Genomic DNA, 17,385 nt, shown 5'->3' on the forward strand with positions numbered 1-17,385 from the left:
CTTAACTTGCTGTCTCGCCACCTTGCTCCCGTAGGTCAACTCTCTGGGGGAGACAGCCGAGCGCCTGATCCAGTCCCACCCCGAGTCAGCCGAGGACCTACAGGAGAAGTGCACGGAGTTGGACCAGGCGTGGAGCAGCCTGGGGAAGCGCGCAGACCAGCGCAAGGCCAAACTGGGCGACTCCCACGACCTGCAGCGCTTCCTCAGTGATTTCCGGTACGAAGCCCAGAAGCCATCGTGGGGTCATTCTCGTTGGGAAAGTCACCTCTGGTCGATGTAAAATCCTCCGGCTACCTAATGCCAGCAAGTCAAGAATAAGTCTCTGCTTCCCTGTCGACGTGCGCGCCATCTCCCCCACTTCCCGCCAGATGGCATTCGGTTTCTTCCTTAGACGTATCTCTCACTTGCCAGAGATGTATTTTAGTCTCTTCCACAAACCTGTTTTAGTTAGAATTTCACAGCTATAGAAAACTAGAAAGGACGAAACAGTGAATCCACATGACACCCTTCGCCGGTAGCCACCAGTTGGCTTTACCTCTAAGCACACACTTCCATGTTGCCGACCCACCTGTCTGTCCTTGGCAGACATGTGGCCCTTCACCTCTAAGTACTTGGGCCTGTGCCTCCCATGTGCCCTGCATTTCCGCTCTCCACCCCCACGTCTGAGGCCAGTACAGCTGTATTGTACCTAGTCCCGGTTCCATTTCTCCCAGTTGTCTCAAATGTGTCTTTACTAGTCCGGGTTTGTTTTTTGGTCCAGGATCCAGTTGAGAATTCCCGTTGCTGTGGTAGCCTTGTCTCCTTACCCCTCCGCCCTCTGTGTCTCGTCTTTCACGACATTGACAGTTTTGAAGAGTCCGGGCCAGTTGTCGCCCTGAATGTCCCATGACCTGGGACCTCAGTCTTTTTTAAGGCTACGTAGCACACCACCGGCGGATGATTTGGAACTTGGTCCCTGGCATGCATTCAGGACAGGGGTTTCTTTGTGGCACACCTTTGTGCTGTCGAACAAGGGTTTCACACGTGTGTGCACACATGGGTACGCACGTACGTGTGTGTGTTATGCAGGCATTTTCTCTTTGGGGATGGGACTAGGCAGGTGATGCTCTCCCCCTTCCCAGGCCTCTAGTAGGAGGCCCCAGTTGGGGTTTTTGGTTTTTTGGTTTTCCTCTTTTTTTTTAAAGTAAAGATCAAGTAACGTAACGGTTACATATCTTTAAGTGTGCAGTTCACTGGGAATTAGTGTACTTGCTTGCAGTGTTCTCCAGCTAGCGGCGCTCTGTAGTTTGGGAACTTTTCACACCCTGAGCCCCATGAGGAGTCACTCCCCTTCCCCTCTCCTCATCGAGTCTGCATTCCGTCTCTGTGGATTTGCCTATTCTGGGTGTATTTTATCAAAGGAAGCATGGCACCTGTGACTTTACACGGTGATTTTTGTGCCCTTACATGCAGACCTCAGTAAGAAGCAAGGTTCAGCGCATGCATAGGCCTAGGACTGCTGCGAGTTCAAGGAAAAGTGGTTTCCTCCGAAGCTATGCAAAACTATGCAAAACCTAAACACAGTTATTGCTTGTGTTAAAACTTTTTTTTTTTTTTTAAGATTTTATTTATTTGACAGAGAGAGAGGGAACACAAGCAGGGGGAGTGGGAGAGGGAGAAGCAGGCTTCCCACGGAGCAGGGAGCCAGATGTGGGGCTCGATCCCAGGACCCTGGGATCACGACCTGAGCCGAAGGCAGATGCTTAACAACTGAGCCACCCAGTCATCTACTGTTCTTTAGGGTCAGAAGATCTTCGTTACAAACTTAGTTCATTGTCTTCTGAGGAATGCTTGGTTTTTTGTTGTCGTTTTTAATTTTTTTAACATTTCAATAGGATGAACAAGGGGCTTTGAAATATTTTGCCCAGAGATGTAGATTATAACTAGTTAACCATTCAGTAGATTAACTAGTTAGTAGAGTAACTAGTTGACCCCAAATAATCTTCTGAGACAAGAATTGTGTAGTTCTCTTTTCCTGGGCAGAAAGCCTACTTGCCAGGTCATGTCATAGCTGTTCCTCTGTGTCTGGTTGCCAGGGACCTCATGTCTTGGATCAATGGGATACGAGGGTTGGTCTCCTCAGACGAGCTAGCCAAGGATGTCACCGGAGCTGAAGCTTTGCTGGAGCGGCACCAGGTAGGTAGATCCGCCTGCTGAGCAGCAGAAGGGGGGTTGCGCTGCTGGGCTGGGAGGACCTTGGCTCCCCCCCCACCAGCACCAGCAGCACCCTCGCCACGAGTCGGTGGTTGACACGACAGTGGGCATCTAGTGCCAGTTAACCTAACCCTGTCCCTCCTCTTGGCAGGAGCACCGGACAGAAATCGATGCCAGGGCTGGCACTTTCCAGGCCTTTGAGCAGTTTGGGCAGCAGCTGCTGGCTCATGGGCACTACGCCAGCCCAGAGGTCAAGGAGAAACTAGATATTTTGGATCGGGAGCGCGCGGGTCTGGAGAAGGCCTGGGCTCAGCGCAGGATGATGTTGGATCAGTGCCTCGAACTGCAGGTGCGTGTGCGGGACATCGCTGCCCATTTGCCACAGGCTTTCTGACCGGCAGTTTCGTGGCCAGTGTCCCCATCTTCTCACCTGCCTCCCTTTCTTTAGCTGTTCCATCGGGACTGTGAGCAAGCTGAAAACTGGATGGCTGCCCGGGAGGCCTTCTTGAATACTGAGGACAAAGGAGACTCACTGGACAGCGTGGAGGCTTTGATCAAAAAACACGAGGACTTCGACAAAGCCATCAACGTCCAGGTAAGGGCTTTTTACCTTCAGGTCTCCATGTAAATTTGTCCAGGTGGATGGCTCTATTTGTGGGCTGCTTCTCCTTTCTGTCTCAACAATGAGAATAAAAACTCATCCCTAACATGCTTAACCAAGCTTTGGCCGCTCCCTGAAGTGAATAGACGTGCTGTTGACCACACGAAGGAAGAATGGTCCCCTTCACACCCACATCAAATACCTGTGCGGATTGGGAAAAATGACACGGACGTGAATGCTTTTTAAAACTTCTAAATTCTGATAATTCTGAGGTTTTAGTAACGAGAATGCCTCACAGAAAAAATGTATTATCAAAGCAGAAACACAAACGTGTTGGTAAGGAAAGAGTGTGTGAACACGAACAACTCAGGAAGATGGGCACACCTCTTTGATTTATAACCCATTTTGTTGAAAATCTGACACTCTTCACAATCAGCTTGATTTTGTGTGTGACAACTCCTAGTGTCATAACCCCTGTCCCCAGTGTGACCTGGAGTCTTTTTGAGTTAAACTCTACCCTCCTAATGGTCGAAATCAAGCTTTCTTCTGGCCTTCTGCTCTCCCGCTTCTAAAGTGTCAGTGTATTCTGATCCCGCCACCGGCTAGTCCCCAGCCACCCAGAATAACCACTCCCTTCACAAGACCTGCGGTCCAGGCAGGGCTGGACCCTTCCGCCCACCTTGGCCTCACGCCTTTGTTTGCCGGCAGGAGGAGAAGATTGCGGCCCTGCAGTCCTTTGCTGACCAGCTCGTCGCCGCCGGCCACTATGCCAAGGGCGACATCTGCAGCCGGCGCAACGAGGTTCTGGACAGGTGGGTGCTGGGTGGTGCTGAGCGCGCTCACGGCCCTGTGCGGGAGCCCTGGCTGCTCTTGTTCTCAGGGAGGTTCTCGCTCAGGCTCCGTTTCACTTTCTCAGGTGGCGACGCCTGAAAGCCCAGATGATTGAGAAGAGGTCGAAGCTGGGAGAATCACAGACCCTCCAGCAGTTCAGCCGGGACGTGGATGAAATCGAGGCCTGGATCAGTGAGAAATTACAGACTGCGAGCGATGAGTCGTACAAGGACCCCACCAACATCCAGGTGAGCTGAGCCTAGGGGCTGCTCGTCTCCGAGGCGACCTCGGTTACGGGGTAGGTTTTGGGAAAGAAGGCATCTTTAAGGGGGGCGGGGGCTTTACCTAGAGAACCACTTCCTTGTGTCCATGCTGAATCCAGCGAAAATTATTCTAAGAAGCTGAACCTGTGGAAAAATGTCACTAAATGATCCGACGTGAGAAAGTGCTTTCCTCACTTGTCTCCGTGGAAGCCGTGTCTGCTAGAAAAGTCTGTAGAGTCCCCTCTAGCGGCTCTCCCCCCCGTGCTGAGCTTCCCAGGGGAAGTATGACAGCAGAATGAGCTGCTGTTTAGGAGCTGATACGTACATTCACCTCAGTATACTGAACTCTTGTTATTTTAATCTATTTTTGTAGCTTTCCAAGCTGCTGGTAAGTTTCTAATTTTCTTAAAGAATTTTAGTTAAATGCGCTCCAGTGTTTGTGTTTCCTCTGCATAGATCCTTGTTGTGGCCTCATGCGGTCAGCTGGTGTCTCCTCACCCGTGTTTCTCATTTCTAATGACCCATCACACACCATTCAAGTGTCCCTGTGGGATGTGGCTTTCTCTGTCGTAATTCGCCTGCGGCCCTGCGCCCCCTCCCTTCTCCTTATGTGTCACTTAGGCAAGCTCTGGATGATGTTTGATTTGGGGGCAGTAGTTAGCTGCTGTCTTTTCAGAGGCACTTCTTTTAAAAAATGAAATAATCAGCTTTTTCTGGAGTGTGGATTTGTGCTCACAGTTCTCAGTGGCCGAGGACAAGGAGTCTGGCGTGGCATGAGAGTCTGATGACGCACCCAGGCTGCCATCCAGAGGTGCTGGTCCCTGGAGAGGGACAGTTAAGTTGCTCCAGAGAAGCAGATGGTCTGTTTCCAAATCTGGCAGGAACGACGGGTGAGAGGTTAAGGAAAAAGGGGGACGTTACTACTGAAGGGGTAGCGAAGGGGACTCTCTAGTGAAAATGTAGCTTAGATGGTGCTTTAAATGGATGGAAGAGATGAAGAAACAAAATAGGTGGGGCTGAACCAAAGAGTGATCAGAGCAAGAAACAGAAGCGGGGAACTGGACTTAGGTCAGGATAGGTGGGTATTTGAGACCCTGCTCAGACTTGGGCAGTGGAACACGGAAGGGGGGACGCCCGATGCGAGCGCCGCGCTCCGCCAGCTGGGCGGCTCCGTCCTCTGACAGTTGCTGCCCCTGAAATGAAACATTTGGTGCAGAATCCTTCCCCACCCGAACTGTTTTGTTTTTTTTTCCCTTTTAGTTCTTTTTCCCCCAAATAATGTCCTGCGAGACCCTGCCTTTCTCACCCAGAATTGTGCCACAGCTGTGTCCTTGCACTGTCTCTCCTAGTGTTTCCCGTACCTTCTGTTCCTTTGTGGATTCTTAAAATCCCCTTCCGCCCTAGTGTCAGGAGCCGGGCACTCTCCCAGCCCTCTCTTTCCCTAGCAAAAATCATTTCCTACCTGTAGTCAAGCTTGGATTTTGACAGCATCTGTGAGTTTTGGTGAATGACAGCTACTAAATGAGAAGCAGCCAAGTCAAGGTCTGAGGAAGCCGTAGATGCGCCTCCGTCGGCGGAGGGTCTGCCTGCCGGCTGCCATGATCACGGCCTTGTGTGTATGACAAGCGAGCCAGGTGTGTGTTACCTGTTAGATCTTCTGTCCATGGAGGAGAAGGTCGTGGATGGAAATTGATGTCCAAGTAGGTTAAACACTGCACTTGGCGGCTGGCATTTTCTGCAGAATGGTAGAAAGTACGCAATTCTTGGACATGGCTCACAGCTAATTGAAGAATTGACTCCATTCCCCTGCTCCTGAGCTGGTCCATCTCCTTTCTCCCGGCCCGGTCCTTCCGCCCAACTCCCAACAGCCTGAACCCTAAACGATTTCACAGATCCCGTGACTGCCTTCTCTAAGAAATGTTGACACTTGCCCCCAGTTCTTTAAGTTTCCTACCACTCACTTATCCTGAGAATCCCTCATCCCTACAAAGAGGGAACCCACAGGACCTGGTTTTGAAAGGTCATCTTTCTGGAATTTTAGAGCAAGCACCAGAAGCACCAGGCCTTCGAAGCGGAACTGCACGCCAACGCCGACCGGATCCGCGGGGTCATCGACACGGGCAACTCCCTCATCGAGCGTGGGGCCTGTGCTGGCAGCGAGGACGCTGTCAAGGTATGGTCCTTGTGGTGACGACTTGGAAATACAGCTTTAAGGACGTAAGCCTGGCTGGCTCAGTCACTGAAGCGTCTGCCCTCAGCGCAGGTCATGATCCCGGGGTCCTGGGATCGAGCCCTGCATCGGGCTCCCTGCTCAGCGGGGAGTTTGCTTCTCCCTCTCCCACTGCCCTTCCTCCCTGCTTGTGCGCTCGCTCTCTCTGTCAAATAATTAAATGAGATCTTAAAAAAAAAACAGATTAGAAGACTTTTGCCTACATGACAGATGGGGAATGTTGGTGAGAAGGGCTCCTGTGAGGCTTTCTGTCTCTCCCCGCGAGTCACTCGGCTTTAGGAGGAGGGGCTCTTCCTGGATTTCACCATCTCCGATGGCCCCCTTCTCTTCCCCAGGCGCGGCTGGCTGCCTTAGCTGACCAGTGGCAGTTCCTGGTGCAGAAGTCAGCCGAAAAGAGCCAGAAACTGAAAGAAGCCAACAAACAGCAGAACTTTAACACCGGCATCAAGGACTTTGACTTCTGGTTGTCTGAGGTAATGGCAGGTTTTCCTTCCCACCAGCGGAGGGTTTCTGGTCAGTTGGGATAACAGGACAGTCAACAAGCCCTAAACCGTGAAAAAGTCAGGGCACCCCTGATGCCCCTTTCTATAGAAGTCTTTTTTATCGCAGAGCCTTGTGCTGTAAGGGGTCTATTAGCAGAGGGAATGAATGTTTCAAGAAGAGAGAGCGTAGAGATGGGAATTAGGCTGCGGCCCACTCCCCTCCATAGAGAACACAGACGGGAAGTGATGATGTGGTCTGTGTGGCAGGCAGCTCTAACAAGTCTGTGCCCAGATAGAAACCAAACTAGCAGTTAAGTCAGGAAGCCAGCGTTAGTAGGAAATTCAGGGGTACAGAAAGCAGAAAGAAACAAATTTTTAGAGAGCACTATTAGTATTTCTCTCCAGTCTGCGCTTACTGCCATCAACAGTACTGTAGCTCTATTTTTATACGTAGTTCAGAATGTAATCTTTCATGAGTATGTATTGGGAGTGTTATCCTGAGTCATTAAGAATTCTCCCTAAACATTTGAAGAGCTGCATAAGTCCGTCCTAGTCATGCCATAATTTAACCATTCCTGTGTTGGACATTGAGGTGTTCCAGCTTTCAGGTGGGACATCTACACTGAACATCTTCGCGTATTAATCTTTGCCCCTGTACCTCCGTGAAGGCTCCGGGACCCTGCCTTGATCTGTAGTATTTCAAGTCCTAGGTCCTCAAGTCTGCATTTGATTGACAGGAAAGGAGGAGAACTCAGGCCACATGGGCTGATACAGGCTGGGTCCCTGTAACAACGTAACTTGTGATTGACAAGTTGGCAACTGGCCAAAGACCTGGCCAAACAACTGGGCATGCTGGATTTTCCAGAACACGTGCTGTGCATCACACACACTGGGCCCCACACCATAACCTTTCCCCTTTTCTGTTTCACTGCCAGGTGGAGGCCCTTCTGGCATCTGAGGATTACGGCAAAGACCTGGCTTCTGTGAACAACTTGCTGAAGAAACATCAGCTGCTAGAGGCGGACATATCTGCCCATGAGGTGATCAGACGGGCGTGGGCAGGCCCTGGCCAGGACCCAGCTGTGCTTGACTCTTTAGGAGAACTGGCGCACGTGGGGGAGGAGCAGGGTGTTCGGCTAATAGACCCTCAAGCCACGTTCTCAAATATTGTGGCCTCGGGGCCATTTTATACCCTGCACTATTATCGAAGGCCCCTGAGGGAGTTTGCTTATGTGGGTTTTGTCTCTACCGTTATTAAAAAATGACATTTTAAAAGTTAAATTTTAAAAAGACAACATCAAGGGCTTTTTGTCATTCTGAAAATGACAAAATCATAGAGATGGAGAACAGAGCAGTAGTCGCCAGGAGTTAGACACAGGGATGGGGTGCAGTGAGGAAGGGACAGGCAAGTCCTTTGTGCTCACGGAACAACGTATCTTGGTTTGGGTTACGTGAATCTACGTGGAGGGGATAATTGTGCGGAATGACGTACGCACACCCACGCAGACACGGATGGATGCACGTAAAGTTGGTGAAATCTGTGGTTTTGCACCAGTGGATTGCACCAGTGTCCGTGGCCTGGTCTTGCTGGTGTGCCGTGGAACCTGCTGCTCTGGCGGGGGGAGCTGGAGGAAGGGCACACAGGAGCTGTGCTGTTTTTTTGTTTCTGAAGCTGTGCTAGTTTTCCAACTTCTTGTGAGTCCATAATTATTTCAGAATGAAAAGTTAAGAGTAAATCTGAGAAACAAATTACTTACTGAAAGTAATAATAAGCTCATCACAAGTTAACATGAGTAGCACTTCTATGAACAATAACTGTGTTTATCCACAACCAGAACATGGTAGAGTAAGAAGAGGGGCATTGGCTGTATTTTGCAAATCCCTTCAGTCCGGTTTAATAGAAAACAGCTGGATTCTCGTAGAAGCTTCTGAATTCAGTCTGTGCGAGTGTGTCAGATACGATGGAAACCAGCCTCCCGCAGGGAGTTAGAAGTGAGCAGCGTGTTCATTCAGATGACTGTGGATACTCTGACACGAGTCAGTACGTGCTAGTCGCTTAACGGTGAGCTGCAAAGTGGACTCTGAAACCCTATCGGTCAGTTTTTCATACCATTTAATATTAAAATCCCTGGTCCATCTCAGACATGGAATGTTTTTTTTTTTACCCGTGCATGATGTCACAAAATCATTTGGAAAACGTTGTTGAGTTAGGCAGAATCGCCTCTGGTTCCATGCGCTGACGTCACAGCCAGTCTCGAAAGGAAAATCTTCACAAACCGAGTGGCTATCATGCTCATGGAGGTTGAACGCACTTCTTCCAGAATTCTCATTTTCACCTGAAAGTTCAGGTTTTATCAGTAGCAGCAGACTCTGCCTTCTTGAAAGTGACAGGTGGACCTCATTCGTTCGGAGCAGGTGTCTGTCAGATGCCGAAGTCCGCACGGCCGTAGTCTGTCTGGTCATTGTTCTCTCAGAAGGACAGCCCACGAACAAGGGGCTAGTTCGGCTCAGGACGCCGGCTTCTCCTCAGGGCGGTCCTCGACCTGGAGAATGCCACAGAAGTGCTTGTGTGCGTTTCCCATCTTGTCATACAGAATATTGACGTCGACATGTATTCTAAGATGGAGATTTGATAAAATCAACGACTTCTGCTTTTATAAGGATGTCCTTAAGTGAGAGCGCGTTTTTACCGCAGCTCAGAGTCCTGCTGGCTCGGTGTGTCACTCTCTTGAGTGGAGACATCGGCTGTCATGCCATGTGCAAGAGTCCACATGGTGAAAAAGGCCGATGATGTCTTTGTGTCATCACGAAAATAATTTTGATCTCTTAGAACCCCAGGGGTCCACATAGGACACCATGAGAGAGCATCAGCACTCCACAAAGCCCACCTGCCGGTGAAGAATTCCAGAGTTGTGATTTTCAAGCAGATACTCATGGGAAACCCAGGTTTCTCACCCCTCCCATTGTGTCCCCTGCCCCAGGATCGCCTGAAGGACCTGAACAGCCAAGCAGACAGCCTCATGACCAGCAGCGCCTTCGACACCTCCCAAGTGAAGGATAAACGGGACACCATCAACAGTCGTTTCCAGAAGATCAAGAGCATGGCAGCCTCCCGGCGAGCCAAGCTGAATGAATCACATCGCCTACACCAGTTCTTCCGGGACATGGATGATGAGGAGTCCTGGATCAAGTACGTGTCCTCGGGGCTTCCCAGTCTGGGTCCTCCAGGATGCCCATTGAGCAGGCACTGGGAGCCCCAGGCTGAGTGGGGGGCCGGAGCACCGGGCCGCCTGGCCGTGAGGTTTGGCTCTCTCCCCGAGTGTGCCAGAACCTGGCCCAGGGGACACCTTGGCTTCTTCTGATGCCCAGGTGTGCAGTTATAGGGCCATCGATGGTCTCCAGATGGTAGCAGTACGTGATGATTGAGCTAGACTTTGTGTAGACCCTGCCCTGGGATCCCCGGGGAGATTAGCAAATGCCCTTCTGGAAAAGACAGCCCGATATCCTGGGCAGGATCAGTCCTTGAAGGAAGGAGAGTTGTTTGTTTTTAATTCCTCCCCCATTGCAGTCAAAGGTGATGTAGCATTTTGTAAACACACCATTTTTTTTTTTTTTTTTTTTTTAAAGATTTTATTATTTGACAGAGACAGAGAGGGAACACAAGCAGGGGGCGTGGGAGAGGGAGAAGCAGGCTTCCTGTGGAGCAGGGAGCCCGATGCAGGGCTCGATCCCAGGACCCCGGGATCATGACCTGAGCCGAAGGCAGACGCTTAACGACTGAGCCTCCCAGGCGCCCCTATTCCTCAGTTCCTTAAACAATTCTGTGCATATCTGTATATATTTCTACGGCTGGCGTCTGCACATTTGGTAAAGTAGGGTCGGTAGGAGGACACCACTAGCACCTCCTTGTTCTCCGCACACCCTGAGCCTGGTAGGTGCTTCTAGATACCTACATCGATGCTCTTTGTTTCGGAAATAGAGGCTTTTTGTTTCCAGAAGACTGGCAAGGATTTTCGTGGCGAGATTGGTAGGTGTAGGTGAAGGACATCATGGGGTCTGGAGACCTCACAGCTCCTGAGCAGACCTGTCCGGTTGGAAGCACGAGGGTGCAGAGTACCTACCTGTGTTGTCCAGGGAGAAGAAGCTGCTGGTGAGCTCTGAGGACTATGGCCGAGACTTAACAGGCGTTCAGAACCTGAGGAAGAAGCACAAGCGGCTGGAGGCGGAACTGGCTGCCCATGAGCCGGCGATTCAGGTGAGGGGGCCGCTTGCGGCCGAGGGGGCGGCGGGGACCGACGGGCCCATGTGACGTACAGAGAAGCCCTTTGCTCTGGTTCATCCCACTGAGGAATGCAGTGTCTATGACCCCTTGTTCCAAACCTGGAAGAAAGAGGTGCTGGGTTCGATCCCGACGCCTTTTTCTGGCCGCATCTAGGAGCAGGTGATAGCGGTTATTCTAATCGTTCTTGCCTGTCAGGGTGTCCTGGACACTGGGAAGAAGCTGTCTGATGACAACACCATTGGCAAGGAGGAGATTCAGCAGCGTCTGGCCCAGTTCGTGGAGCACTGGAAGGAGCTGAAGCACCTGGCCGCGGCGCGGTGAGCGGCGGGGACGGCGCGCGTGCTGGCAGGCCCCCCTGCCGCCTCCCGGGCCCTCGTCCGGGGCGAGCCGGGTCCGCGGTCGGCTTGTTCCAGAGCCGCTCCGACCGGCCCGTGCCGAGCCCGTCCGCTTACGGGGATCTGAACCCAGCACACGGTTCCAGAATTTCATGAGTGAACGACACTGTGTCTGCTTCGTGTTACACAGAGGGCCCCAGGGAACCAGTCACGTCCCACGTTCGTCAGGAACATTTTTAAACGTGCTCGCTATCAGAATTGAAATTGGAAGATACTAATGGCTGGTGTTCTGTGTGTCCTGTAACTAGGGGTCAGCGGCTGGAGGAGTCCTTGGAGTATCAGCAGTTTGTAGCCAACGTGGAAGAGGAAGAAGCCTGGATCAACGAGAAGATGACCCTGGTAGCCAGTGAGGATTACGGAGACACGCTTGCCGCTATCCAGGTCCGAGAAGCTGGCTTTGGTCGCGCTGTTCGCGTTGTTCTCCCGGCCGGCAGCCTTGGTGTCCCTGGTTGGTCGCAGGCCTCCAGCCCGCACGCCAGAGACGGCGGCCCCGGTACCACGGGTCCCTGAGGTCCGCGAGGGTCCAGGGGCTGCCGCCACGGCGCGCCCTCGGCATTATTGTCCTGTCGTTCTGGAGGCCGGAGGTCTGAAGTCAAGGTGCAGACAGGGCCTCGCTGTCCGAAACTTCTAGGGGAGGCTCCTGTCCTCCAGCTTCTTGCTGGCATTCCCAGGCTTGTGGCAGCATAACCCGCAGCCTCCGCTCTTCACGCCTCTTCCCTCCGCGTCCGTGTGCCTGCGGCTTTCCCTCCAAGCCGCCTGTGTCCCAAGTTCCCTCTCAGGAGGACACAGGCCTCCTGGAGTAGGTCCCACCCCAGTGACCTCATCTGAGCGTCTTCACTTGATTATCTCTGCATCTCCCACGTTCGTAGGTGCCAGGGGTTAGGACGTCATTCTTTTTGGGGGACACACCTCAGCCTCTGCCCTTAGTACACTGTGTGACCGCCCGAGAGAGCCACGATCATGTCACTGGTGGCTGGCATAGCTCCGTCCATTCCCCGCCCGCTCCGCTTCCGTCCCTCAGTGGCCCTGCCCTTTTCATAGGCAGCACTCAAAATGGCGGAGGCAGAAGCTTCAAGGCCTAGCCTCAGATGTCACGTGACCTTGTCCGTGCTGTGTTCTGTCGGTCGGAGTGGTCACAAGCAGCCCAGAGCCACGAGCTAGTTGAACCGCCTCCCCTCTTGCTGGGAGGAGCCACACTTTATGGTCAAATGTTCCCAGATCTGGGCCACCCGCCGTGGAGGCAGAGTTTCCATTCCCCAGAGTCTGGGTAGTCCCTGCGCCACGTTCTCAGAATGGGTGTCCTGTTCGGCTGGTCCGGTGCTTCAGGTGGCTTAGACGGAAGGAGGGATTTCCCATCCCCTGCGCGGACCCATTCCCGGGAAGCCCACCCAGAGCCATTGTCTTTGGTCCTTGAGGTATACTGGGGACAGGGACACTTGGAAGGTCCCTTAGGAGCGGTACTTGGGGAAACCCTCTGTTGGGCTCTGTCTTAAGCTTGCACGGGGTTTATCGTTTTCTGTGTGGTCCTCCAGAGGGGAAGAGGGACACTGTGCTGATTGATTAGCAAGAGCTTACCCCCTTCAGGAAAGGCCTACCCGGGCGTCCCTTCTCAAGCTCGACGTCTGCCAGTTATTCTTGCTGCATCTGGGTTTTACCACGTTTATAATTACCTGTCGATGTTGGTCCCTGTGGCCTCGGCCCCCAACTAGACTGGGCCGCCTGTGAGGGCGGGCGCCTTACAGCTTCGGTTCCCTCCGATCCGAGACTGGGCCCGCCCCCCGGCGCATGCCACCTCTCAGCCGCTGGTCCTTCTGCTCCCGCTGCAGGGCTTACTGAAGAAACATGAAGCTTTTGAGACAGACTTCACGGTGCACAAGGACCGGGTGAATGACGTGTGCAGCAACGGACAGGACCTCATCAAGAAGGTGAGCCTGGCCTGCTGGGGAGACGCTCACTTCCCGCACCCGGCGCCCCCATGCTCGGGCCACCGTGGCCCCACAAAGCCCATCTGCCTGGAATATTCACCCACGAAAGGTTTGCACGGAGACCGGGAGCACTTCCACTGCTGTATTTCATAACAAGAGAAAGATTCTGTGGTTGTTTGGACGTCTTCCCCCTTCCTGAAGCCAGTTAGTGAGGTCACTGCAGCACGTACGCTTTCTGCGTGGATCAGGCAGAGAGGCATCCAGCGACACTGGTGCTCCCACAGAGCTCTTCTCTTAGGTTATTTCTCAGGTGGTACAAGCTCTTGATAGAAGTGGTTGGAAATACAAGAAAAATCCTAAGAGCCACCCTTATATAGGATAGATCCCATTCCATCGACTTACGTCTCTCTACAAAGCCTGGCAGGTTTAGAAATGAATGTGTTAAAATCACAAAGTTTGGGTTTCGCTCAAACAGCCCCTGAGCAAGAGCGCAGACAGGAGGGGTCCTGGGGCTTTCTCCCCAGCAGTGAAGTCCAGTCACCGGCACGTTGGCATTCCAGACTGAACGTGGTGCTGCCATTGGTCCTCAGTCACCGCCGATCACGTAGGTGTGGTGACAGGTATTCAGTACCACAAGAAAAGCAACTTTTTTAAAGATTTTATTTATTTATTTGACACGGAGAGAGCAGGAGTGGTAGGGAGGGACAGAGGGAGAGGGAGAAGCAGACTCCCCACTGAGCATCGATCCCAGGACCCTGGGATCATTACCTGAGCCGAAGGCAGACGGTTAACTGACTGAGCCACCCAGGTGTCCCCAAGACAAGCAACTTTTTTTTTTTTTAAAGGTTTTATTTATTTATTTGACAGCACAAGCAGGGGGAGTGGGAGAGGGAGAGGGAGAAGCAGTCTCCCCGCTAAGCAGGGAGCCCGACGCGGGGCTCGATCCCAGGACCCTGGGATCATGACCTGAGCTGAAGGCAGACGCTTAACGACTGAGCCACCCAGGCGCCCCAACAAGCAACTTTTCACAATGATAATTTCCTGTTGCAAATGTAACTAGTAGATAAGATTTCTCGTCATGGGATTTACTCCAGTAAGCATGGCCTTGAGACTAGAGATTTGGTTCATAGGAGTTAACAAGTATGTTCAAATCCGTGTTCACTAGAGAGCTTTTTCCACTTGCCCTCATGGGCAAATAAACTAACATCCAGCTGATTTCCGGTCCAGACCGTGTACCGGCAGAGATGAGGCCTGTGTCCGATCGTCACCCACACGCAGCCCTGCATCACGGTCTCTGCTCTTTCTACCTGTGCGGTGACTGGTCTGAGTGTTCTGCAGCTTTCCAACAAAGCCGGGTGCTTTACTGTCAGCAACAGTCTGTTCCTCCTCCAGTTTCTCTCTAGATTTCATGCTGCCTTGTGTGTTTTCAAATCCAGTTATTCCAAGACCGAATCCGAGTGTCTGGGGCTTAAGAATTTTCAGTGTCCGCTTTCTGACCCATTGTGTTTATTGCTTATATTAGGAGCCAGTGTTTGTATATATCACATTTTGTTTAAGTCTTAAGTAACAAGTACATCATTGTGATGTTTCAGCTCATTCCTCCTATCTCTAGGATTCATTCCTATCAGTGAAATTGCCAGCATTCATCCTTTCAAGGCTTTTACTCGTGTTGCCCTTAGAAAGGCCTTACCTGTGCTTCCGCCCAGCAGCGGGTGGTGGGCGGGGGGGCGCAGGGTCCGCCTTCCAGCGCTGGTGCGCCTTCCCCGGCAGGGAGGCCATGGATCATCTAGCCACGGCAGGAGGTGAGGCTGACCAGACTATGCTTTCTCTTTGTGGCTTAGAACAATCACCATGAGGAGAACATCTCTTCAAAGATGAAGGGCTTGAATGGGAAGGTGTCAGACTTGGAGAAAGCTGCCGCCCAGAGGAAGGCCAAGCTTGAGGAGAACTCGGCCTTCCTTCAGTTCAACTGGAAGGCTGACGTGGTCGAGTCCTGGATCGGTGAGCGCCGTCCCGCCCGGCCCGGCCCCAGTCTCTTCTCCTCCCCAGGCCAGGAAGATTGTTCCAGAGCCGTAGCTCATTTATTACCTAAGCAGTTGGTCTTCTCCAGAGAAGAAACGGATCTAACGGCATTTCAGAGAACCAGAAACCATGTCCTGCGGCCAAGAGTGGGGGCCCTCATGGTGCCCGGCACTGGGCCAGCACCAGGGTTAACAAAACAAAAATCTTTAAACCCCGGGAGAAGCAGTCAGCACTACGAGCTGTCCGCTGGCTGCCCGGGGCGCGGTCTGGCTCCCGAGCGAGGGGGAGCTACACTCTGATTTTGGGACCCCTCTGACCCTGGTGATTGCTGTCACATACATGGCAGTTGAACCACAGCTGGGATGAGCTGGAAGGATCTCTTCCTGGCACAGCTAGCCAAGGGGGCCTGGGCTGCAGGGAGGAAGGAGTAGCCCGCGTGGGGTCAGAGCCTGCTGGTAGAGTCTGGGATGTAAACGTCAGCAGGGCGATAGGCTGCCCAGGAGGCCCTCTTGAATACTGAGGACAAAGGGAACTCTTAATTCCCTTCACTGTACCAAGAAGGCTGGCCTGTTTCCCATGCTTGGTTTCCTAGGTGAAAAGGAGAACAGCCTGAAGACAGATGATTATGGCCGAGACCTGTCTTCCGTCCAGACTCTCCTTACCAAACAGGTCAGGCGCGGCCCCTTTGTTGACTGAAACGTATGCAGGTGGTACGTCCTGGTACATGAGTGGTGGTCGGCGTCTGTCCCTGAGAAAGGCCCTAAGGACTCGGCAGTGAGCAAGGTCGTTCTGGTCCTCGGGGAGCTTCCAGACGACGCATCTGGGCTGCAGGCTGACGGCGCCCCCAGGGTGGAGCGTGGCAGAATGTGTTGTGGATTTAACCCCCAAGAGCTGTCTGACTCGGTTTCCAGCAAGCAGGGGCTGATGTGGGAGGTCTTCCCAGAGGAGGGGCGTCTAAGCTGGGGCACGAAGGGCAAACTGCAGGTGGTCTGGCGGAGGCAGGCGTTCGTCCCGGGCAGAGGTAGTGGGGAGAGTGGGGCGCATTTAGGGGACCCCCCCATACCTCAGTCTGCCCGGGGTGGGCAGGAGGATGTCAGGAGAAGGTGGGGACTCGGGACTGACAGTGTGGCCTGGGCAGCTGGCCGAACAGACCCTGGTGCCGTCGAGCTGAGGCACCCCGAAAGGGTGGCTTCTAGCCTCCCCGGCGACCCTGCAGATGGGCGCACCGCTCTTTGTTCCAGGAAACCTTTGACGCTGGCCTCCAGGCCTTCCAGCAGGAGGGCATCGCCAACATCACCGCCCTCAAAGATCAGCTGCTGGCCGCCAAGCACGTTCAGTCAAAGGCCATTGAGGCCCGGCACGCCGCCCTCATGAAGCGATGGAGCCAGCTCCTGGCCAACTCGGCCACCCGCAAGAAGAAGCTGCTGGAGGCCCAGAGTCACTTCCGCAAGGTGAGGCTGGGCCCCTGCGCAGCTGCCCGGCCCGGCTGCGGGGAGCCTGCCGGAAGCCGGCCGCGGGCCCTTGGCCATCGAAGCGGCCGGGACAGACTGAGGGGAAAGGGTAGTGAGGGAAGAAAGTCAGAGGCCTTTCGAGACATGGAAGTGGGAGCACCCCGGCTTGCCCCGGCCGCCCCGGGAACGACCGCTGCCTTTCCTGTCGTGCCTCGCGGCCCTGACGGCGCCCTGACGCAGGCTGCTCCGCTTTCAGGTGGAAGACCTCTTCCTGACGTTCGCCAAAAAGGCCTCTGCCTTCAACAGCTGGTTCGAAAACGCTGAAGAGGATCTGACCGATCCCGTGCGTTGCAACTCCTTGGAGGAGATCAGAGCTTTGCGCGAGGCCCACGACGCCTTCCGCTCGTCCCTCAGCTCTGCGCAGGCTGACTTCAGCCAGCTGGCCGAGCTGGACCGCCAGATCAAGAGCTTCCGGGTGGCCTCCAACCCCTACACCTGGTTCACCATGGAGGCCCTGGAGGAGACGTGGAGGAACCTGCAGAAGATCATCAAGGTGCGCGCCGCCCCCACCCAGGGCCGTCAGCCGGGGCTCAGGGGCCGGGGCGCTTGGACGGGGTGGCGGCCAGCAGCCCACACCAGGCTGTCGGTCAGCCGCTTCCCCTCGCCTCTTGCCAGAGTTCTTGGGGGGCCAGTTGTGAGCAGCCGGGGAA

At 53.5% G+C, this 17,385-nt stretch overlaps 1 protein-coding gene across 4 annotated transcripts in view; it reads left to right on the forward strand.

Moving 5' to 3' along the window:
- Window positions 1-17,385, forward strand: part of SPTAN1 (spectrin alpha, non-erythrocytic 1) — a 61,678-nt gene that overhangs the window by 39,146 nt on the left and 5,147 nt on the right. For all 4 annotated transcript variants that reach the window (XM_032419118.1, XM_032419120.1, XM_032419116.1 and 1 more), the window contains 19 exons: window positions 35-216; window positions 2,076-2,175; window positions 2,345-2,542; window positions 2,642-2,788; window positions 3,503-3,606; window positions 3,711-3,873; window positions 4,262-4,276; window positions 5,930-6,061; window positions 6,454-6,591; window positions 7,536-7,640; window positions 9,582-9,790; window positions 10,735-10,855; window positions 11,078-11,199; window positions 11,526-11,658; window positions 13,104-13,202; window positions 15,044-15,203; window positions 15,817-15,893; window positions 16,466-16,675; window positions 16,932-17,228. In XM_032419118.1, the coding sequence (XP_032275009.1) occupies window positions 35-216; window positions 2,076-2,175; window positions 2,345-2,542; window positions 2,642-2,788; window positions 3,503-3,606; window positions 3,711-3,873; window positions 4,262-4,276; window positions 5,930-6,061; window positions 6,454-6,591; window positions 7,536-7,640; window positions 9,582-9,790; window positions 10,735-10,855; window positions 11,078-11,199; window positions 11,526-11,658; window positions 13,104-13,202; window positions 15,044-15,203; window positions 15,817-15,893; window positions 16,466-16,675; window positions 16,932-17,228 (2,712 nt within the window). The remainder of the gene's footprint in view (window positions 1-34; window positions 217-2,075; window positions 2,176-2,344; window positions 2,543-2,641; window positions 2,789-3,502; window positions 3,607-3,710; window positions 3,874-4,261; window positions 4,277-5,929; window positions 6,062-6,453; window positions 6,592-7,535; window positions 7,641-9,581; window positions 9,791-10,734; window positions 10,856-11,077; window positions 11,200-11,525; window positions 11,659-13,103; window positions 13,203-15,043; window positions 15,204-15,816; window positions 15,894-16,465; window positions 16,676-16,931; window positions 17,229-17,385) is intronic.

Source organism: Phoca vitulina, unplaced genomic scaffold (genome assembly GCF_004348235.1).
Source record: "Phoca vitulina isolate PV1807 unplaced genomic scaffold, GSC_HSeal_1.0 scaffold21, whole genome shotgun sequence".
Taxonomy (NCBI): Eukaryota; Metazoa; Chordata; class Mammalia; order Carnivora; family Phocidae; genus Phoca; species Phoca vitulina.